General features: G+C 46.9%; 2 protein-coding genes across 3 annotated transcripts in view; both read right to left on the bottom strand.

Moving 5' to 3' along the window:
- The window catches only part of STRIP2 (striatin interacting protein 2), a gene marked incomplete at both ends in the record, with an annotated part of 42067 nt that extends 22101 nt beyond the window's left edge, over positions 1–19966 (bottom strand). For both annotated transcript variants that reach the window (XM_079711471.1, XM_079711472.1), the window contains 13 exons: positions 1563–1634; positions 2555–2618; positions 3305–3370; positions 3622–3857; positions 5086–5289; positions 6170–6297; positions 7037–7143; positions 7341–7409; positions 8185–8305; positions 9641–9775; positions 10780–10854; positions 14103–14172; positions 19820–19966. In XM_079711471.1, coding sequence (XP_079567597.1) covers positions 1563–1634; positions 2555–2618; positions 3305–3370; positions 3622–3857; positions 5086–5289; positions 6170–6297; positions 7037–7143; positions 7341–7409; positions 8185–8305; positions 9641–9775; positions 10780–10854; positions 14103–14172; positions 19820–19966 — 1494 coding nt within the window. The remainder of the gene's footprint in view (positions 1–1562; positions 1635–2554; positions 2619–3304; positions 3371–3621; positions 3858–5085; positions 5290–6169; positions 6298–7036; positions 7144–7340; positions 7410–8184; positions 8306–9640; positions 9776–10779; positions 10855–14102; positions 14173–19819) is intronic.
- Positions 19967–20017: 51 nt separating this feature from the next.
- Positions 20018–22871, bottom strand: part of AHCYL2 (adenosylhomocysteinase like 2) — a gene marked incomplete at both ends in the record, with an annotated part of 182515 nt that continues 179661 nt past the window's right edge. The window contains 2 exons of the mRNA XM_079711852.1: positions 20018–20100; positions 20384–20505. Coding sequence (XP_079567978.1) covers positions 20018–20100; positions 20384–20505 — 205 coding nt within the window. The remainder of the gene's footprint in view (positions 20101–20383; positions 20506–22871) is intronic.

Below are 22871 nucleotides of genomic sequence, written 5' to 3'. Positions count from 1 at the left end.
AACTCCTAGGAATTCACTGGCAGTCCAGTGGTTAGGACTCCATGTTATCACTGCTGTGGGACCGGGGTTCAGTCCCTGGTTGGGGAACTAAGATACTGCAAGCCGCACAGCACGGTGCCCCCACCCACAAAAAAGAAAAGAAATGAAAGAACAAGAAAAACAGGGGGAAAAAAACACATTAAAAACCCCCCCAAAACAGGGCTTCCCTGGTGGCGCAGTGGTTAAGAATCTGCCTGCCAATGCACGGGACACGGGTTCGAGCCCTGGTCTGGGAAGATCCCACATGCCGTGGAGCAGCTAAGCCCCTGTGCCACAACTACTGAGCCCACGCTCTGCAACAAGAGAAGCTGCCGCAATGAGAGGCCGACACACCGCAACGAAGAGTAGCCCCCACTCGCCGCAGCTAGAGAAAGCCTGCGCGCAGCAACAAAGACCCAACACAGCCAGAAATAAAAATAAATAAATTAATTAAAAAAACAAAAAACAGAACTCCTCATCTTGACAAATGGTACTTATTCTTTTTTTTTCTTTTTTTTTTTTTTTTGCGGTACGCTGGCCTCTCACTGTTGTGGCCTGTCCCGTTGCGGAGTACAGGCTCCGGACGTGCAGGCTCAGCGGCCATGGCTCACGGGCTTAGTTGCTCCGTGGCATGTGGGATCTTCCCGGACCGGGGCACGAACCCGTGTCTCCTGCATCGGCAGGCGGACTCTCAACCACTGCGCCACCAGGGAAGCCCCGGTACTTATTCTTTATTGCCCTTTATGTCTCTCTATCCACAGCCAATTGAACTGCAACTCCTGTCAGCTGTACCTCCAAAATATAAACCAAATTCATCCACTTCTCCCTATCTCCACACTTCCTACCGCCATCTAAAACACCATCATCTCTCACCTTGACTATTTTAAGAGCTTCCCAACCTCCCTGCTTCCACTCTTTCCTCATCCAGCCTTTACAAAGTAGCCAATGGTTTTTATTATAAAAAGATAGATGTCACTCCCCGGTTTAAAATCTCCAAAGGCTTCCCTTTGTCACTTGAATCAACTTCAAGCTCCCTATGTTCGCTTAAATGTCCTGTGTAAAGTGGCCCCAGGCCACCTCTCTGACCCCATCTCAGACAAGCTTCCCCCTCCCCACTGTGCTCCAGCCACACTAGCCTTCATCCACTACCTCTAACATTCTGAGCTTGCTCTCACCTTCTTAATAAGTCTGTTCGCTCTGCTTCGAATGCTCTTTCCCCTGATGTTCTTACGGCCAGCTCCTTCTTATACCTCAGATCTTAGGTAATTATCACCATCTCAGAGGTCTACATACCCTGATTGCCCAATCTAAAATAGTCTACTACATGATATGTCACCCTATTTAAATTTTCTTAACCATATCTACCATTCTCTGAAAGTCTTCTTTTTTCCTTAATTACTTATCGTTTTTCTCCAACTTTAATGTATCGTGAAAGTAGAGACCTTGCTTTGCCTAGCGTACAGTAAGAGTCGGAGAGCATGCACGCGAGTTCTGCGACAGCACTGCAGACAGATTTCCTCCTGTGCAGGATCCCCGTGACTCACCAAAGACATGGGGCACTTCTCTAGCTCCTCCTCATTCTTGATCTGAACGTCTGCGATGGAGATGTACTTGTGCTGGGAAACATAAGACATTAACAAGGGGCTGAGGGCCTCGATCACATGTGTACCAGCGATCATTTCCCCAGTGACAAGGAAATGTCCTGTTTATGGGTCTGTCAGCCCAAATACACCACGCACCCTTTGAAGGCAGGAGCCTTAATACCTTTGCATCATGAACAGCAGCAAAGTGCTTCAATACAGTGTTTATTCCATATTTCCATGTTTGAAGGGCAGCAAATACCTTAGCGTTTACCTTCAACCAAAGTGCAAGGGGAGGGACTTCCCTAGCGGTCCAGTGGTTAAGTCTCCGTGCTCCCAACACAGGGCGCACGGGTTCAATCCCTGGTTGGGGAACTAAGATCCTGCATGCTGCATGGCGCAGCCTTTAAAAAAACACACACACAAAAAAAACGTGCAAGGGGAAGCCAAGAATAGGTCCTTGCCCCTGAACCACTGCCCTGAGAGTTTTGCTGCATGTGCCTGTATGTGTGTCCGTGTGTGTACAGAGTGATGACGATGGGGTGGGGTGGGGATCAAGGTCTGTGCAAGGAATGACTACTCTTATTCGTGCACACACACACTTTGGATACAGAGCAGACTGCTACTCAATCCTGGGCCTGTGGAAGTTAGTGAGCCTCTAAGGAGAAGGAAAGGAAAGGAAGCAATAAGCGGGAAGAGAGAGAAGGGTGGGAGGAGGGAAAAGGAATGAGAGGAAGAAAGGAGAACTTGTTCATCTATCTAAATGTAGGACACTGAGTAGGTACAGAGAGACCTGATTTTTTACCTCTTTGGCCAAAATGCCTGCGGAGGAAGTACAGAATAACAGGTTCAGAACATGTCTGGTGGAAGAGCACCACCCAGGACCCAGGACCCTAGTCATCCAACTTGCCTTGATGGCTCCCTATCCCTGAAGACTGAGAGCCCACCCTGGTCACCTGCTTGAGGGTCTTCACACTCTCATGGATGGGCCTGGGTAATCCAACCAAGGTATCTGTGTCCCTGTGAAATGCAAGACACACCAGATCATAAGGATCAAAAGTAGAGAGAATTACCAATACCCCCTGGAGTCATGTGGACCATGCCACTTTCACCACCTGGTATCCTGGATCTTTCTCTGCAAGCTACCAGGTCCCCCATCGTTGCTTCAGGACACAAAAAGAATAATGGTACAGAGAAGTGTCCCTGAAAATTAGGATTTCTGTATAGTCTTTTGGGGACTCACTTTGTCTGGGAGCAGGCTCCTACTTAAAAGGGCATGTTGCCCAACACTTTTGACAGTGAAATGGTAGTAACAATGGTTTCTCAGGTTTTGTAGCAACCAGTGAGGATTCAAGAGGGTGGGGGAATGGGGAAAGATCTGTTCCAACCATGTCGCTTCTCCACAGAATTCTGGCCCATTACGGAAGGGCTTGCAGGGACCATAAAATAACACTCTGACGAGGAAATTGATGTGCAAGAGAGAAATGACTTGTTGCTCAAGGTCCTACACCTGGATGAGAACATAAAAGTTCTAGGAAACTGGAAGGAAAAAACTCCATGGCAAGAACCCAAAGCAGTCACTGGGAGCTGCCCATGGCTCTGGGTTGTGTAATCACGACCAGGCAACATCTCTCACTCTAGGCCACCCGCTCCCCTGGCCCCCTAAAAACCACTCTACAGCCAGTTCTGACCATCCAGTCACTTACTGCCCCAGAGTGAATCCGATGAACTTGTTCCTGCTCATCTCCAAGAAGTGTTCAATGTCCTTCTGTCTGAGAGGATGGTGGAGAGACAAATCCCAGAGAAGGGAAGAAAAGCAAACCTTGAGAGAAGGACCCTTACTGGGCTCCTACTCTTCCAGTTGGAGAACTGGAACAGTAGGGGAAGACAGCAAGGAACTTCAAACCCAGGGGTTCTGACTCCCAGCCCAGCTTATTGAGCCTTGAATACATAGACCACTCCACCCTGGGCCTCCAGTGACTGAAACCCCGAAGCTCAGGGTGCTTGGTGTTATCAAACCTACCTGACCTTTGGGGTCCACGGTAGGCCCTTGGGAAAGGCCACCCGCTCAGCAGAGAGGGGTGCCTGTGAGGGTGGAGGTGGTACTAGAGGGTCCTGCTCTAGCAAGTCTAACTCTCCATCCAAGGTACGCTCTCCATTGCCAGCAGACTCCTCTTCCTCCTCTGTGGCTGGTTCCTCAGTCTTAAAGAGATCTCTTTCGTTGTAGATGTCCAAGCTGTCCTGCTTAGTAAGGAGTTGCTGGGGGGTTGGAGGGGAGTGGGTGGAAGGAGAGAGGGAAGGTGTGCAGAGATCTCACCCTGGGCATCCTTGTCTGAGACCACCCCAACCCACAGGCTGCTAGACTGCAGGGAACATGGAAGTAAGAACCCATCTCTAGTGAGACCTTTCCCTTCCCATCTCAACCCTACTGTCCCCACCAGGCCCAATTGCAAGCAAGCAGCTCTCCCACAGCCACGCCAAAGGCTGGGAAACAGAGCACTGATAATCCCAAAGTCACAGTTACTTAGCTTCCAGAAAGCACTGATGCCTTTTTTTTTTGCCAGCACTTTCCTTCCTAATTATGCTCTACTTAGGTGAACATTCAATTAGTTTGCCTTCTGTGAGCATACACCAGCTGGCTGACTGAGGAAGAGGAGGACAGAAGCTTGCTGCTAGGCAGAGGGAAGCAAGTCTGGAATTTTAAATCTTGTCACAGAAAGAAAAAAAGGTTGGACAGAAATAGGCCAAAAAGTTAACAGTGATTGCCTCTGGTTGTTAAGATTGTGGGTGACTTTTTTTTCTCCCTTCTTCACATTTTTATATTTGTTCTAAATTTTCTATAATGAGTAAGCATTACTTTATAAAACAAAAGAATAAAGGTTAAAAAAAATCACATTGCAGATAATGTAGACTAGATTACTGAGTGTGATTGTCCGAGCCTGTCACCTGTAGTTGGTGAACTCAAGTAGATCAGGCAGGTAAGTTCATGGGAGCATGGTCAGCTCTCAGCACAACTTGTCATTGTGACCTTTCTAGGGATGCAGACTATAGAACCCTAACCAGTCATCTTGTAAGTGTAAGCCTCTGGTTCCAAGGCCAGATAAGAGCATGGCTGGCTCAGAGTAAATCTTACTGTGAAGACAATGATAAAGTGCCTCAACCAGGTGCCTATGCCCAGGATTATACCCCAACTGTTGTTCAGGGTGCTAGGGAACTCCAGGCACTGAGGTCTAGGCCAATGATCCTTAGCAAGACAGGGATCTATGATGTGATATCACAATGTTACATCCTGACAGCCCAGGGCCCTGTCAGGGCTCGGGAATAGAGGCCGAAGTATAGACTCCAAGATTTCAGGTTGGTCTCAGGGCCAGTCAGGGGCAGGAGAGCTGGTTCATTTACTGCTCTTTCCTACCATATCCAGAGCTGCTTAGAATCTTGATTTTTGGCCAGCTAGTGTCACAACACTACTGTCTGCTTTAGTCCATACCCTTCGAGAACCACGGCGGCCTCGCAGTTTGGAGGGTGGTGGTGCCAGCTGAGACTCCCCCAGGTCGAGAGTGTAAGAGGGCGGGGAGGCAGCACGCATGCTCTTCACCACCTGGATACTGTCCTCAGCCAGTGGAGGCAGGCCCAATTCTTCCCGCTTCTGTACTTTGAGAGCCTGCAGCTGCTCAAATCCACCGAGGGTAAACTAAGGGTTAAACGGGAAAGGGGCAGAGAAGAGAGGAAGGGAGGGAAGTCAGAGGGAGCAAGGTCAGGGAAGGATGGATGTAGAGGAAGAGCCACAACCTCCAGTCCCCTCAGACCCCCTCCTTAATTAGGAAGTAATAAAACAGCAGGAGGCAAAAAATATAGTCACCATCCCCAGTCTCAGAGGTGGTTATTAACCCTCAGAGCTCAGGGGTCAGGATAAAGCATTATTTACTGACCCAGGGCTGGAAACATCACCAGAAATAAGGAAAAGGACTACTGGGGGCCTCCACTGAAAAAAACAAGAAAATGTACCCCCTTTTAAGGAGCAGATCTAGATACTACAACCCCCCAGAATCACTCAAGGCCTGCCCTGGAGGGTATGTTGTTCAGCCAGTCAGAGGAAGGATAGGGTTGAATAATTAGTAACAAAACTGCAACCATACACTTATGAGGACTTCATTTTTTAAAAGCAAATCCTCTATTTATCCGGATGGAGAGCAGGCACTAAACCCCACATTTTACAGCTAGAGAAACTGAGACACAGAGAACTGCCCGAGGTTTCTCAGTATCAGCAGAGGCCAGATCTCCCAACTCTCAGCCAGTGTTCTTTCCATGAAACATTAGCTCTATCAGGGGAAGGTGCAATGACACCCCAACTCAAAAAGTGGCATCTCCCATCAGTCCAACAGAAATAGGTAACCTACTCTGAAACAGAACATCTGATTTCTCTAGGACAGCCTTATTGCCCCTCCACTGGCTAACAGCTGCCCTATTCTTCTGCCTAGCTCCAGCCTCCTGGAACCAGACTAGAAGAAACCGAGGTGGCAGAGGGCACTGCTGATCTGATGAGATGGGAGAGGGGTGAATCAGTCACTCACCATGACTACTTTCCAGAGCAGAAGCAGGACCTTCTTTATGGGGAAGTGGGGAGCCAGACCGCTGCAGAACTTGGTGACCATAGAGAAAAGCAGAAGGGCAAAAGGCTCCTCATTATGCATGGAGAAGCCTGGGGGTTGTGGAGAGAGGCAAGTGAGAAAGTGAGGATGAAGCAGCTGAGACGCAGTCCCTGTAACCCTGTTTCTGGAAGCTGAGGAAGGCACTCACCTCCCCACAAAGAATCTGAGTACTTGGTCCTTAGAAGGAGGTTTAGAGAGCCCCCAGAGTGAACCCCCTGAGGGCAGGATAAGGGAGGTCATGGAGTTAAAATGGCATAGCTCCCTAAGCTTGGGGGTGGATATCAAACTAGAAGTAACGGTAATAAAGATAATCAACGGTAATAAAGATGCTTCCTGGCTGAGGAACTCAATGCATTTTGTAGATCACAACTCACTTTCCCACATCAACAAATATAGTATATATTTTAAAATCCCAAAGGCCTTCATATCTTATCCCTGACTGATGACAATACCAACTCATATTTTCAAGGTAAGTCAACTCATTTTGTTCATGTGGGATTTGTGATCGAATGGGAGAGGGATGACTATTCCCATTTATAACCAAGGAAACCAAAACCAAGATATAGAGAAGACATATGACTGGGCCTAGCTCATAGACACAGGGGCAATCAAACCAGACCCTCAAGCCCACCACAAAGTATCTCTGTCCTAAAAGAAGGAATGTTAGTTCTAAAAAAAAAAAAAAAAAAGAAGACGAAGAAGAAGAAGAAAAAAGAAGAACTGTCTGTCTCTCCTAGGCAGATGCTATGCCTCCCCTCTGCCACAGGCACCTCGAGTGCCACTTCTTACTCAGTTCAGTGCGGAAGGTCTCCCGGGCTGTCCTCCACCCGTAGGAGTCTGTCTCTTGCTCCAGGCGGATATTTTCCACCATTAGGTACATGACACTCAGCAGCACCCTGAGGTTATAGAAGGGTCACAAGAGGTTCCCAAGGCAGTTTCCAACCTATAGTCTGAGACCTCAGGGATGGTCTCTGTGGTGGCCCAACCCAGTGGAATTAGCAACTTCTAGTGGCCTGGGTGCGTCTGAAATTTGGGCAAAGGTAACCCATTGCTAACGATCCCCTGTTCCAATCCCATGGGCAGGCCCACTCACCGGAGCTCTGTGCTATCAGCAATGGAGATGGCTGGTTTCCGAAGAGCACTGCTACAGGCCTGGCTGTTGCTGCCACAGGGATGAGGGAGAAAACAGGAACCCGTAAGGCCTCTTTACTCCGTGTTGCACACTTATCATATGCACAAACATGAGTACCTGCCATTCCCTGGCTATGTAGTTAAAGAAATTGGTCTAAGGTAGAGGAGCCCATAGAATTCTCCTGCCACCTAGACAAACCTTTATCTGTGGTGAAGATAGGCAAGGGCAGGGTCTATGATATTTGCTCCTCTTAAAATCTCCGCTGTGTCTAGTACTGTGCTGGACACAAAACAGATGCTAAGCAACACTTGGTGAATAATAAACAGAATTCGCTCCACTAAAACTCCTGGGTGATAGGCATGAGACAATATGAGGGGTCACTATAGTGGTAGCAGCAGATAAGGCCACCTCTAGAGCTGTAACCATGAGGGAAAGAACTGGGCACAGCAACAGGAATTGGTCCCGTCCGTCTTGGGTCATGTTCTCAGGTAGAACAGCTTCCTTCATGGAGTCCACAGTTAGGCTGAGCTAAGAAGGTATTTGGATACAAAAGCAATACAGGATCGGCCCCTGAAGCCCAGGATTGAAGCTGTAAGTGGGGCAGAGCCTGCTGATGAGCCCAAGCTTAGGGAGCAGGACAGACTATCAGAGACCATGGCTGGATGGAGGGGGACTGTCAGTGAGCTTTGGAGGAGGTGTGAGTAGACCCAGCTTCCACAGAGGGCTCTACAGTGAGGGAACCAGCACAGGAGATGAGGCACCCTTCAAGGAAGGGGGTCGCCAGCCCTCCCCTAAGGCTTCTCACTCGATTTCCACGTGGAGTAGCTCCAGGAAGGCTGAGAAGGTCCCCATCTGATAGAGCAGGAAGCAGTTGTACCTGGACCAGTGGAGTACATCGACTTCTGAATCACATTCCCCAAAAGTGCCTAAAGGACCAGACAGTGCCACAGGGGTTGAGGGGGAGGGGGTTATCCCAGTTCTTTCCACCCTGCCCCATGATCTGAAGACTATCTCCCAACACTCTGCCCAAAAATTAGGTTAACAAAGGACAAGTGCCCCCCAGAACTTCCTGGAATGAGGCAGGGGAGAGGAGAAGCAGTCTCCAGGGTTAGGTGCAATGTGCTCATCACTGGTCTGTCTTAAGTTTGAGTTCCCTGAGAAGCAGATCCAGAGATAAGGATTCAAGTGCAAGTAGTTTATTTGGGAGTTGACCCCAGGAACCATCGGTAGAGAAGTGGGGAAGTGAGATAGGGAAGAGAAGGCAGCCAAGAGCTCAATCCCAAGTGGGGAGAAGCTCTGGAAAACATAAAACAAACAACTCAGAATCATCCCACCCAAGAGGGGTGAGGTGGTCAAGCTGCTCATCCACTAACCCCTGGCAGTCACTGAGGCATGCTGCTGGACTAGGGGAGAACATTAATTCCCTAGCACTTCCTGGCTGCACAGAAAGCCCTCAGGCAAAAAGATGAAGGTACTGGCAGCTGGAACTTGGCCAGAGTGCCAGACCCAAGAGATAGGCTTGAGCACTGCCTTGTTTACTGCAGTCGTCCCTTCACCAGATGTCCACTCTCTTTCCTCTCCATTTATGATTTTTCTTTTACAGTTTTTTTAGCTCCCAACTAGTTGGTTCTGTCAACAGTCCTCTTATTTCTGACCTCAGGGCTTTCTTTTACCACTCCAGCTAGGCTCAATTTTCTTTCCAACACCTGGCTAATAGGTCTCTTCTGGGAAGCTTTCCTTAGTTAATCTCATTGAGTTCTGATTCTCCAAATTACTCACAGCATCCACTCCTCCTGCTATGTTGGCTTGGACCTTCTAAATGCCAATGAGAAACAATGCAGCGGGTCCATGTGTAAATTGGTGGCACCCTCCCTGCCTCCTCTCAGTGTCAGAGCCAGGCCACAGCTGGTAAAAGAAACCTCCATGCTCAGCTGGTGGTACACTGTCAGCTCTGGCCACAATGACCCTCTTGCTAGTCTCCACATAGGATTATAGCCCAGGCTAAGGAAAAAAAGAACCCTATAAGAAATCCTGGCATGTCTGGGAAGAGAAAGGCCGATTCCAAGGGATCCAGAACAGTACCTACCATCATCTCCTCATCTTTCGCATAAGCACAAGGTTACTTCTAGCACATGACAAGATCTGTCCTCGAGAGGCAGGAACCTTGCTTTCCCAGCGTGGCTTGCCTCATCCTAGTCCTGCTAACACCGTCTCTCTCTCTAGTGTCCACCCCTCTCAAGTTGGCAAAGCTGGCCACTCACCTTGGGCCAGGTAGAGAACAGCTCGGGCCACCTTCAGTCGCCGTTCCCTACTGACCACCTCCAGCCGGTCCAGGAGTCCCATCACATAGGCCTTCTGGGCATCTTCCTCCAACTCCAGCCACTCCTTACCCTGCACTGGGAACAGAAGGCCATACAGATCTAGTGTCAGCTGTTGCCTCTCCTTCCTGGAAAGGCTCCTGATAGCATATGTACCTCTGATCTCAGCCCCCCAATAAATTCTTCTCTTTGAAAGCTTTCCTTGTTTAGCTGAGAAAGAATAAGGGCTGGGAAAAGTAAAAAACCCAAATGTTCTGGCCCACTCTAGAGCCTCATCTTCCTCCACATCCCCTCCATTTCCGCTTCCCCTCCCCAGCCTATATGATTCCATCTCTCTGCCTTTCCTCAAGGAGTTCCCTCTATCTCCCTATGTATCCAATTCCCATTCATCCTTACAGGTTCAATACAAAATCACCTCTTTTCCACTAATGCTCCAGCCAGAAGCTCTGTCCCCCATGATACTTTTTACTTCTCTAATGACACTTCCCATTTTCCTCTTGGCCTCAGCTAGTTTTGTGACATACACATCTCCCCTCTGCTATCTGACTACAATTTCTTTAAAGATACTGTAAATTCACCTTCACCCCTGCCTCCTGCATCTCTGGCACAAAATGGGTACTCACCACACATTTTCTGAGTTGAACACTGAATTGCCACTGACCAAGTAAGGAAATGGAGGTCTGAGTGGATCATAGGGTGGGCACATGAAATTATTACCAGATGCTATGAGGAGTGAGGCAGAATTGGAAATAGGGATTGAACACTAAGGTCGAAGACTAGGCTGGGCACAGGGTTACCAGGCAGCAGGGAACCAGTCCAGCCCCACCTCCCCATTCCTCTGTTCTCTGGGCCCTTGACATCAGGGAAAGGGAACCAGTTCAGGCTTCTCTTGCTTCCACTCCGTGACCTCTCCACTCGAGATATAGGAAACTCTGTGTCCCATATGCAAAAAGGAATAGAGAAGTTATATGGCTATGGAGAGGATGAAGAAGGATCATAGTTTATTTTAGGCTTTTTCTAGATCAGCCTTGAATATCATGGAGAGAAAAAGCATATCTCTAGGAATAAGGATCTGGGATCACCTTGGGTCTTGAAATCTTCTTCAAAGCACCTCCTGTTAGTGGTGAATTCCGGGTGTTCAGTGTAGCTATACAATTCTGTGGCAGGAAAGATAGGACAGAGTCACAAACATTCAGCGGATCCTTATAGAAGGGGCCTGGGGTGGAGAAGGTGGCATGAAAGAGCTAAAGCTTCCAACACATTCCTGTGTCCAATTCAATCCAGAGTCAGCTTCCTCCTTTTCGGAGCAGTTAAAAATAGCCACTTGTGTCCCTGGGTGATTAAACCATCAAACCTGTCCTCCTCCTGCCAGCTGGCTGCTACAGCAGAGAAGGCAGGCTCCAACATTTGGTGAGGGCCAGGAGGAGGGCTGGAACAGAGAGGGCTGAATGTCATCACTCCTGGTTCTTAGGGCTGCAACCCCTTCTGCTTGTCAACCCAGACTGGGACTAATCCTGTCTCTAGGGGAAAAGGGGGCAACACAACTCCTGAAATTTAGAGGCAAGATCCTTGTGCTATACAAGGAGCCAGTTCATTCTCTCCCTGCTGAGTTTCCTCAAAGGGTACAGAAGTTTATGTTCCTGCCCACGGCCACCCGGGCAGAGGCAGAATCAAACCATGCAGAAGCAGCTTTGATTGCCAAAGGGCGGCCTGTGCCCAGGAAAATCTAACTTTGCTGACAGCAGCCTCTCAATACAAAATGCAGACAGCTTATGAGAAATAAAAATGCCCTTTCCTACACACACACACACACACACACACACACACTCCAGAACATTACACAAGTACACTCATCTTACAGTGGATGAAGAAGTGAAGTCATTAAGCCAATAGGTGCTTCCTCAAAACTCTGTTCCCTAACTAAGACCCTTGCTGGAAATTTAACTAGGTCACAGATAATTCACAAAGCAAGAGAAATTCACTTATATTCCAGCCAGCTGTCTAATGGTCAAGAATACCTTGTCTGGGGGCTTCCCTGGTGGCGCAGTGGTTGGGAGTCCGCCTGCCGATGCAGGGGACACGGGTTCGTGCCCCGGGCCGGGAAGATCCCACGTGCCGCAGAGCGGCTGGGCCTGTGGGCCATGGCCGCTGAGCCTGCACGTCCGGAGCCTGTGCTCCGCAACGGGAGAGGCCACAACAGTGAGAGGCCCGCGTACCGCAAAAAAAAAAAAAAAAAAAAAAAAAAAAAAGAATACCTTGTCTGGGAGCCAGGGCTTTTGAGTCCTGAGTTCCAGAATCCTGGAGTGACCAGAAACAAACCCCAGCTCTGTCTGTTAAATTCTTCAGTCATTAGTGAGTAGTGTAGATATATATATATTTTAAGAGTAGAGCACAAACCCAGTTAAAACAGGGAGCAAGGCTCTTAGGTACTGAACTTTGCTTTTGTCTTATTTTTAAAGTTTAGATCATGAACTTTCATATACTACAGGTACATACAGAGTACATAAAAGACACCGTCTTTATCTTCTACTCAGATTAAACAAATGTTAACACTTGTCATATTTGCTTCAGACAGCTAAAGTCCCTTCTTCCTTCCCAGTCTTATTTTCCTCTCTAGAGATAATCACTATGATGAAATTGGTATGTATGCTTCACATGCCTATTTTTATACTTTTAGTACATATCTATGTGCCTGTAAACAACACATGATATTGTTCTGTTTTTCAAGTTTTTATCCAAGCAGTATCATATTGTATAAATTATTTTTTCTTAGAAGCATTTTTTATTATGTCTTTCAATAGTTTACATGAAAAGCAGTGTGATGAACACATCCATTCACTTAACTGACACGGTTCTCAATCAAGTGTGCAACTAGACTTCTTAGAAACATCTTTTAGACTTGTGTGTTTAAGCAGGTTTTTGATGCATGTATAAATTATTTTGTCACTGTTTCTTCTCCCCTTTAATATGTTTTTAATATTTATTGACACTGAAGCATATTGATATAGATCAATTATTTTAATGACTATACAGTAGCCTAATATATTGATATACTGCAGTTTATCCATTCCCCTACTAAGTTGTTTTCAATTTTTCACAGTGGCGACAATAAACATCTTTGTAAGTGTTTTCTTGGGCCCAAGAATTTCTTTAAAGTGTACATCTAGAATCGTTGGGTCATAATATGTGTGAATTCGACTTTGCTAGATATAACCAAACTGCTTTCCAATTTTATACTTTGTTCCCTCATGCCAAGCCATGTATAAAAAGTACTCATTTCTCTTTACCCTCACCAACCCCAGGCTTTTAAATTTTGCATCTGATGATTGTTGAATAATATCTCACCATTTTAATTTGTTTTCCCCCATTTCCTAACATAATTGAATATCTTTTCATATATTTACTGAACACATGGTTTTCTGTTCTGTAAATTCCTATTCATATTCTTTGACCATTTATCTATAGTCTCTATTGGGATGTTCATTTCTTTCTCTCTCTATGTGTGTGTGTATGTGTGTATTCATAGTCTGGATTCTAATCTTTTGTTAGTTATTAAACTTAGCTCTCTATTTCTGTCACTCATCACAAAATTTATTCCCTATGCTTATTCACAAGAACACAAGAACTTCTTTAAAAGTGTTTGTCTATTTTCTCTGAAAAAGCCTGTCTTAAAGTGTCACTTTCATGTGACAGAATATTTAACTTTCACATAATTTCCACCCAAAGCTCATTTATTAATAATTGGCATTTGTAGCACGTGTAACATGGAGGCCCTTAATGCAAGGAGATCATGTTCAGCCAAGCTAAAAAGAAGAATGGGATCACTCAACCCCAGCTCAGAAACATCCAAGCAGAGCTCCACTGTGATGGATATAGATGACATGTTCAGCTTTGCTCAGCTGGCCAGTTGTCTACACAGTTTTTCTTCAGGCATTGCTGAGACTTTAATAAGGGGCAAGTATTAGGGGAAGGGGGTGAGATGGAGGTAGAAAAGAAAAGGAGAGAGAGATGGAATGGGAAAGCAATGGAGTGGGTGGCAGAAAGGGGCACCCAAAAGATATGGGTGACTATGGGAAGAGAAAGAAAGGAGAAATGGGGAGAAGCTGGAGAGAAAACAGATTTGAGAGTGCACCAAAAGAGAATAAAGAAGGGTGAGCAGAAAACAGGGATAGAATGAAAGAATGGAGAACACCATACATAGCCAAGGAAGCATTCACAGAAAGAAATGTGAAAGCAAACAAAGAGATACTGACCACTGGAAGGTGTAGAGAAGTGGGAATGTGGAGAACAGTCTGTGTTCTATAGCCACTTGCTGAGAACAGACAAGCTGCCAGGGGAGAGCACAGGCATCTTCCCTCTCCTCCTGGCCAACCTTCCACTCTTTACAGACCCATCTATCTCATACCTGACAACTCTGCTGCGTGCCCATCTGTGTCTCCATACTCAAATTCCAGGGTAGGGCAGTCCACAGAGCCCTGTAATGGAGAAATCTTTGTGGTAACTTGGGAAAAAGGCTGACAAAAGGAGATCATACCCTCATTTCATTTTCTACCTCTCTTGGAGGCCAAAGTTAGAGGAAGAAGGCAACTAGGAGAGTTCCATCTGGGCCTTTCATCCAAGAAGTACCCTCCTCCAAGCCAAAATTAGAGGCTCAGTGTGGGGCTGGGCTGAAGATTCCTATATAGAATCAGAAACTCTGGGCAAAGGACCAGGATCATGAACAGATATGAAAGCTACAATCTGTGCCCATATCTGATCTACATAAACACAGACCTGAAGAACATCTAGCTGATCTCTAGAAAAACAAGACGGATGAAAACAAAAGAAGTAAACTGGGGCTTCCCTGGTGGCGCAGTGGTTGAGAGCCCGCCTGCCGATGCAGGGGACGCGGGTTCGTGCCCCGGTCCGGGAAGATCCCACATGCCGCGGAGCGGCTGGGCCCGTGAGCCATGGCCACTGAGCCTGCGCGTCCGGAGCCTGTGCTCCGCAGCGGGAGAGGCCACGACAGTGAGAGGCCCACGTACCGCAAAAAAAAAAAAAAAAGTAAACTGGATTCTGACTTCAGCTCTGTCATTAACCCACTGTATGATTTTGTATGATTTCATTCTGTGGATCATAGTTCCTCATCTATAAAAAGACGTCCTTCAGTTCCAATATTCCACAATTTTAGGACTGTCAAATAAGGTAGCATTTCTACTTCAAATTGTATTAAAGGCAAGATTTCCTATGATGTTGTATGTATAAATTTATAATACCCTTTTTAAAGTATTTTTAATATAATCCTACGCCCGAACCTCTTTAAGCATTTTGGGATAGATTTCTCCTACCAATATATTAATAAATATGAATTTTAAAAAATTTGAATCCCAGGTCTTGTCACATACTATGCGATCTTGAACAAGTTACTTAACCTCTTTGTGCCTCAGTGTGGTATAAAAAATGTATTTGGTCTTGGCCCCATCACCCACCTTCCTGGCACAGAGCTCTTAAAACCTTCAGAATTTCCTGAGTAGTAGGAGTGCCTGTTATTCATAAGGAGCTCCTGTCAACCATACTTGAGTTTATGCTAATGAGGTGACTTAGAGTGAGAGTTTCAAAAAACGGGCTCCAGGGAGGGGAGGAGGCTGGAGACTGAGTTCAATCAAGTGGCCAATGGTTTGACCAACCATGCCTAGGTAATGAAACTCCATATAAAAACTCTGGGGCTTCCCTGGTGGTGCAGTGGTTGAGAGTCCGCCTGCTGATGTAGGGGATACGGGTTCATGCCCCAGTCTGGGAGGATCCCACATGCTGCGGAGCGGCTGGGCCCGTGAGCCATGGCCGCTGAGCCTGCGCGTCTAGAGCTTGTGCTCCGCAGCGGGAGAGGCCACAACAGTGAGAGGCCCGTGTACCGCAAAAACAAACAAACAAAAAAACTCTGAAACAATGTGATTTGGGCACACCAATGTGCTAGGAGGGTAATGCCGCAGAGAGGGCATGGAAATTCTCCACCACTCCACCTCCATACCTTGTCCTATGCCTCTCTTCATTTTGTTCCTGAGTTGTATTCTTTATAATAAAATTGTAGTCATAAATATAGCACTCTTCTTAGTTCTGCGAGTTGTTCTAGCAATCTATCGAACCTGAGGGGGACAGTCATGGTAACCCCTGAATCTGTAGTTGGCCAGGCAGAAGTGCAGGTAGTCTGGGGATTCCACTGTGGCTGACATCTGAAATGGGGGCAGTCTTGTAGGACTGAGCCCTTAACTTATGGGGTCTGTGCTAACTACGGGTAGTGTCAGAACTGAATTGGTATCAGGGAATTGTTGGAAAATGACGTACTCAGTTTTCTCATCTGTAAAACGAGGATAATTCATAGGGTCATTGTAAGGACTAAATGAGATAATAGAGGAAAAGCACTTAGCACACAATCCAGCACCTGGTAGCACTATGTGGACGGTTACTCTAAGAACTTTACTTACTCTACTTATGATTTTAATATTATATTATAAAGGCATTTTTCTCATACTATTATTATTTTTTTAAAGATAAAGGTTTACTTTTTTTAAAATTAATATTTATTTATTTAGTCTGCGCTGGGTCTTAGCTGTGGCACGCAGGATCTTCGTTGCCACATGCAGGATCTTTGTTGCAGTTTGCTGGATCATTAGTTGCGGCACGCAGAATCTTTAGTTGCGGCATGCATGTGGGATCTAGTTCCCTGACCAGAGACCCCTGCATTGGGAGTATGGAGTCTTAGCCACTGGACCACCAGGGAAGTCCCTGTCTCATATTATTATAACTGTCACTTTAAACAGCTAAGTGAAGAGTTCCCTGATGGCCTAGTGGTTAGGATTCTGGGCTTTCACTGCCACGGCCTGGGTTCAGTCCCTGGTGGGGGAACTGAGATCCTACAAACTGCACAGCACAACCAAAAAAAAAAAAAAAATTTATTAAAAATAAATAAATAAATAAACAGCTAAGTGGACAGATATCTATTGGCTTACTTAACCAATTCTCTATTGTTGAACATTTGTTTTTAATTTTTCTTTACTATATACATGAAGCTGTACCACACTTATAAATTTTTTCATATTTAGGATCTTCTCTGACAGATTTTTATAATGGGAATGAATGCATCAAACCTTATGACTATTTGTATGGCTCTTTGTACATGACAAGTTGTTTTCCAAAACCACTTTATGAATTTACACTGCCAAAAAGGTGATTCATGTTTAAATCCACTATAGCAAAGATTTCCAAACTTCTGGATTACAGGGACCAGTAAGAAAAAAAAAAGGTGGATGGTGGAGAATGACATAAGGTTGTTGATGTTTTATTTGCTAAGTAGAAACTTAAAAAATCTCTTAAATATATATATATAACTTAAAAAAATCATTTAATACCCCCAAAATGCAAAAGACAAAATATCAGAATAAGAGCCATTAAAAGCAGCGAAGCTTTTTTTGACTGCAAGTCAAAGTATAAGTAAACTTTACATCATGTCCCAACACACACAAAACTGGAACAGAAGTTTAACAAAAGAATATTTACCACTACTGTATGTGATAAACCAGTACTTCCAATTAGTCTATTTCCTTAAAAAAATGTTGGTCTCAACTCACAGGTTACTCCCTACAGTTTGAAAAACATTGTTTTAAATTACATACATCCTTTAAATTTAACGTATTGAACTACATTTTATGAAAAACTCACTTCAATGCCTTGAATTTTCCTCATTTTGCTACAAACCAGTTAAACTTTGTCAAGGACTTTGGGAACCACCTGAAGCAAGAAATCTGGCTGTAAGAGGTCTGAGGTGAATCTTTTGGTTAGGTTAAGAATCTTTTTATTAAGCAAACAATCATTCTCTAGCTTCCTTTTAAGGTTAGGATATCCATACACTAAGCCATTGGGAGAGGGTAGGTCAACGGTGCCCCTATAAACACAGTGATGTACGAGGCTCTGTTGACTTGTGCCAACAGTAATTCTCTTCCAGTAATTCCTGAAGCCCTAGAGAGGAAAGAAAATCATCCTCCCCAGGACTGTTTTCCACAGGAATGCAAAAGGAGGGAGGGAAGGAAAAGCAGATAGTCATCTATCTGAGAGTCAAGCAGAGAGTCTGGCACCTGGGTGTTGTGATAGCGGATGTACTGGTAAGAGCAGCTCTTCTGCTGCAGTGGAAGGTGAAGGAAAGCTAACGTTTCCAGCCAACCTTTGGGCAGGCAATGAGCTCAGATGGTGAGGATCACTGCAGTTTTTCATTTCCACATGAAAAGTGCAGCTGCAGACAATCAGGCGGTAAACTGGGTAAACTGTGGTGCAGGTGGAAAGCTCTGAGTCTCTGGATACTGAACTCACTGGCAAGACTAGAACTATCAGAGCCTTTTCCTGAAGGAAGACATGATAGGTAGGGAAAGGGCCTCCCGGTTCAAGAGGAGTTTTAATTCACCCACAGAACATATCATTCCGAAATTATTTTATTCACTCCCACACTGTCTCTCCACCCCGACTGTGGAGAGACTGCTGTATCCCTAGCACCTAAAACAGTGCTGGGCATATAGAAAGGACTCAACAACTGCTGAATTAATAAAAGACTCATCCCCCTGCCCCACCCCCCAAAAACCATCTGAACAAGAACGATGTCTCTATGGGGGAAGGAGAAACAGGGTGCCCTAAAAGGCCAGATTCGTACTGAGGCAGGGAGGGAGCTGATATGGTGCATAAAACCCTGATCCAGTATGGCAGGAGGGCTGAGCTCTTGCCTCTGAAAGGTGGTGTGATTTTGGGCCAGTCTTTTCACCTCCTCCACTTCTCTCTTTTATAAAATGGGATGGATTCCTGCTTGCCTGTATCAAAATGGAAAGCATACATGAAATCCCTTTGAAACTGAAATACAATTCAAATGGTAAACCGTGTACTGGGATGCCTAAGATCTGGCTTCTACTACCAGTTCTGTCCCTTGATGATGATGATAATATAGTACTAAGAGCTACTGTGCGCTAACCAACTACATGCACCGTGCCTGCACTGAATTAAGCATTTCACATTCAATTATCTCATTTTGACTTTATCGCAACCTTCTGAAGCAGGTAGTATTAACCTCATTTTACAGAGGAAGAAACTGGAGCTCAGAGGCTGGCAATCTGCCAAAAGTCACACCAAGAATAAATGGTAGGGCTGGGATTCAAAACCTCAAAACCTCAAAACCTGCTCTGACTGAACGCAAAGCCTGGTACCCCTGGCCACTGTGCCAGATGTTTGACCTTCGGCAAGCTACTTCTGTCTCCCACTTCCGTCAAAGCAAGGGCTAAAACCCGGTGACCTCTACAGACCCTTCCACACCTGACATTTTGTGGTCTGATTCCCCGCTCAGATCCGGTTCTGCTCTTGGCTAGTTGATGGAAGCTGGCTGGATGAGGGGGTTGGAGTGAATGTTAATTCACTCCTTTCATCCTCCTAGCTAGGGTTTAAGAAGAGGGAACATTCATACTCCTCTCTGTGGGTCTGTATCGTGGGGGTGTCCATCCACTCGCTCCGGTACTGCCCCGCCTGACTCCTGTATCATTAACCCTTACGGGGAGGGAGCCTGATGTCCGTGGAAAGTGCTCCCTCAAGGGCTCGCCAGCACACGGGGGGAAGGGGAAGGGCCCAAGTCACGCGGCTGCTCTGCTCGGCTCGGGGCGCCTCGGGGTGGGAGGGCGGCTGCCCCCACGCCGGCCCCTTTTCACTGCGGCCGGGCTCCGGCCTCCCACCCCTCAGGCCACTCACTTCACCTCTCCGCGCCTGTTCCTCCTCCGTAAATTGGCCTTACGAATTACCACTCCGGGGGGCTACAGCGATTAAGTGAGATAAATATGTGAAAGTATCCGGGACGGTGGATATCACGCTCTATCTTCGCGCCCCCAGAGGGAGGCCAGGGGGCTAGAAAGCCCCAGACCCGCGGCAGGAGACGGAGGGTCAGGGGCTGCAGAGCCCGGAGTTCAGGCTGAGGCGGGCCCCGCAGGCGCCCGCTCCGAGAGGCGGCACGGGGCGCGCAGGGGTCTCCCGGCGGCGGAGGGGGATGCGACCGAAACACCTCAGCCAACGCTTCTCGCCCCGGGCGTCTCCCGGCCCCAACTGAAAGCTCTCCGGGCTCCTCACCTCCGACTCCCGCCGCTGGCTTCTGAACGTTTCCCGGCTTTTAGGCGCCGCCGGCTTCCCTTTGCCGCCGCCGTTGCCGTTGCCGTTGCTGTTGCCGTAGCCATTGACAGGCGGGTTCCCGGACCCGGGTGCCGCAGGGTCCTCCATGCGGCTCTCCTTAGCAGCTCCCCTCTGCCGCTCTGCGCTCTCGGCCAGGGGTTACCCCACAGCCGCCGCGCGCCGGGAGCCAGGCCCCGCCCCCTCCACAGCTATTGGTTGAGACCTTTCTCCGAAGCCCCACCCTGTAGCGCGATTGGCTGTTAGACCTCTCTGAGCGGGACTTGGAGGGGGCTCATTCAAGGGATTTTTTTTCCCCACTCCCGCGGCGTCGCTGGTAGCCTGACACTCCTGGGACGGCTCTTAGCTCCACCTCCCACGTCCTGGGCCTTGAGCTCTAGGTGGTCAGCTCTGCTTCTCACTAGGTGTCCCTTAGCCCTCACCCCCTCCCAAATAGCGACCTTTTTGGGGAGCTCTAGTCTCCGCCTCCTGCTCCACTGCAGTCTTCGTTTCCCCAGTATCACAGACCTCTGCCCCCAAGTCCTGGCTCCTGAGTACTTTCCAAATCCCGCTTCAGTCGAAGGGGAGGGATGGCACCGCCGGGTGGCCAGGGACACCGCAGGAAACGAGCGACTCTCCCTCTCTGGAAGCTGAGATTTCAGAGGCGAACTCATTCCACTCGGAGTGAGGGCTTGACTGGGAGACTGGGGGTTGAGGGGGCCGTTTTTACTTCACTGAAATTGCTGGTGCCTTTCCGGGCTGTTCCTGGCCATCTGCCTTTCTCTGCTGAAGGGGGGCATCTTCCTCATGGTGTGAGCTAGGGAGTAAAAGTTGATTGGAGAACAAATCCCCATCGCCACCTGTTCCCCAGTCCTTTCCTTCATTCTAAGATCCTTCCTAAGGGCTCAGTGTTACCTGGGGCAAATGAGGCTGTGTGGTTTGCCCACTTTGGAATTTACGTAAAAAGCGTCTTACAGTAAATATGTGTGCAGTCTGGGATAGTAATAGAAGCCCTAAACAAGTTGGGGGGGATTGTTGAACTGCCACTTTGTTCCAGGCATTGCACTAGACTCTTTCCAGATATATCTCTCCTACAGGTTGTTTTCACTAATCCAATATTACTGACAAGGAAACCGGGACTCTCAGAGACTAGTTACTCCTTGCTTGCAGTTCCCAAGGTATCATATTCTAATATCTTGTTTCAGTGTCTCTCACTGGAGGAAACTCTGCTCTTCTCTTGGCTAACTTCTATTCTTCCTTAAAGATTCTATTTAGTTATCACCTCCTCCTCCAGAAAGCGTTTCTTTTGACCCTCATCAACCCACTCAGGCTGTGCTGGTGTCAGCCAAGTCTGCCTGGATCCACAATCCTTATATTTTCTACTATATCCTCAAAGTAAGGGGCCCAAAGGAATTATCCCCCCTTCTTGTATCATATCTCTCCCTCACACTTTCCTCTGCTAATTAGTAGGTGACAGATCAAGGCAGAGTTGAGAGTGAGCACTCCTTGGAGATTTCTGAGTTCCTTTCTCTCCCTGGTCTCCAACATCTCCTTACTGTACCCACCCACAATTTTCCCTTTCCTCTCCCATTCCCACCACCCACCCACCTCAACCTGAATATAAGCTCTCCGAGAGTAGCTTTTGTTCATCTGGGTATTGCTCATTTCTGTGCATTTAACACAGGGTTTCTTCTGTACTATCGACTGAAAAATGTCTTGTCGTGGGGAGCTGTTTTGTGCACTGTAGACTGTTTAGCAGAATCCCTGGCCTCTCTTCACGAGATGCCAGCAGTACCCTCCCCCTAGCTGTGACAACCAAAAATGTTTCCAGATATTGCAAAATATCCCTGGGTGGGGTTGCGGGGGGCAAAATCTTCTGTGGTTGAGACCCACTCGTTTAAACAGAAGTGAATTGATATGAGTTTCTAAGAAAGTCCCTGGCTCAAGGCCTAAACTATTTGATTTTGGAATTTTTTTCAGGGTATAATTTTGTTAAACTCTTAAGGATTCATGCTCTGCTTTAAAATTCACAACCCACACCTAGCTCATCACTGCTTCAGTGTGGTAAACCTGCCACAGCACAGCCCACTGGGGCTTCTTAATAAAATAACTAATTTTCTACCTTCCCTCTTACCAGTACATCTCCTCCTAAGCAGTCAGAGCTCTAGGATTGACAAGCCCAGAACTTCATATTCTTTTGTGAGCCTAGTCAATCATCAGGATCCCCAACAATGGTGACATACAGGAGTGGCTACTTTTGAGGTTTTGTTCTTTTTCCAACCTACCCCTAGGGCCAAGGGAGCAGTGTAATCTTCAGTTGGGAGTAGAATTGAGGACAACAGCTCTCAAGTCCCCTCTGGCCTTTATGTAAAGCCATTTGCTGAGCCTAGAGCTCCATCTGGCTTCACTTTGGGAGATGGGGTTTAAAAAAGCGGCGCTATGGAGATTGCAAAGAATCAACATGGGGAGAGACCTCAATCCAGTATCTTTTCCACACTGCAGTAGAATGGGAGCCAGTAAAGATCAGACATCTATCTGATCATTAGAGGCCCAGACTTTCAGAGCTTATCATAAGGAGGAAGATATCTGGAAACAACTACTGGAAGAAGTAACAAGAAACCACAGATTAACTGAAAACTTTGAAACTCTGGGCCATGTAATTGGCACACACTCAATTTCTTTTAGCTTATTTGTCAACAAAGAAGTGACAGCCATCAACACCACTGACCACAGAGGTACCCATAAATATACCTTGGAGCTAATTAGGGACTGGTCCACATCTTGCAGAGATGGCTCCAGTGTGGAATTATTTTTAAACCTACACTACCACTTTCCCTTGTCTCCAAACTCAGATATTCTGAGGCTGCTGGCAGAGGGCTAGAGGTATAAATAGGTATAGATACAAGGACTAAACATACCCCTTTCCCCATATAAGCACTCCACTTTAATCCAGAGGTTGGATATGTGATTATATAGATAACACCTGGCATTGAAAAAGCTTAAAAATAAGATTGCA

This window comes from Hyperoodon ampullatus (genome assembly GCF_949752795.1).
Source record: "Hyperoodon ampullatus genome assembly, chromosome: 9".
NCBI lineage: Eukaryota > Metazoa > Chordata > Mammalia > Artiodactyla > Ziphiidae > Hyperoodon > Hyperoodon ampullatus.
Note: the sequence above shows the minus strand (reverse complement) of the source record. Positions and strands in the feature narration are given on the sequence as shown.